The following is a 597-nucleotide window of genomic DNA, read 5'->3' as shown; positions in this document are numbered from 1 at the left end:
GAGCCCGACCAGGGGCTCCCACCCGGGAGCAGGCCTAAGCCAGCAGGTCGTTATCTCCCGAGGGGTCCCAGACTGCGAGAGGACACAGGCAGGGCTGAGGGACTCCCCCTGCCCCCTGAGTGCACAAATTTTTGTGCACCAGGCCTCTAGTATATATATATATATATATCCTATATAACTTTTGACCATATGCATATGGTATTTTTAAACTAAAAGAAAATAAGGCAAAGATTGCAAAGAAACAGAAATAGGCCAACAGGCATAACGGAGGACAAACTGAGGTTCGAGAACTTGAAGGTTCACTTACGGCTGAACAGCCTTACCTGACACTTAGCACCACAGTATTTGGCAACTCGGCACTGAGAGCATCGCATCAACTTTTCCTTCCTGTGAAAATAAATAAATTCCACATGAGGAAATGAGAACAATATCTGGTTGAAGAAAGGAAACGTAAAGCAACATATGGATGCCAGCGTGGTCTGCTCACTCCATCTGGTTGGTCCCTTAGGATTTGGATTTTTGCATTGATGAACATCTTTCACCTTCAATGTGAGACACGTACATAAGAATGTTCTTTTTTTATTGTGATAGAGTATA

The 597-nt window shown here is 44.2% G+C and overlaps 1 protein-coding gene across 1 annotated transcript in view; it reads right to left on the bottom strand.

Moving 5' to 3' along the window:
- The window catches only part of SMYD3 (SET and MYND domain containing 3), a 464760-nt gene extending 464371 nt beyond the window's left edge, over positions 1–389 (bottom strand). The window contains exon 1 of the mRNA XM_006756044.2: positions 324–389. Within this exon, the coding sequence (XP_006756107.1) occupies positions 324–374 (51 nt within the window). The 5' untranslated portion in view covers positions 375–389. The remainder of the gene's footprint in view (positions 1–323) is intronic.
- Positions 390–597: the final 208 nt, after the last annotated feature.

The sequence above is a fragment of the Myotis davidii genome, unplaced genomic scaffold (genome assembly GCF_000327345.1).
Source record: "Myotis davidii unplaced genomic scaffold, ASM32734v1 scaffold333, whole genome shotgun sequence".
NCBI classification, from domain to species: domain Eukaryota; kingdom Metazoa; phylum Chordata; class Mammalia; order Chiroptera; family Vespertilionidae; genus Myotis; species Myotis davidii.
Note: the sequence above shows the minus strand (reverse complement) of the source record. Positions and strands in the feature narration are given on the sequence as shown.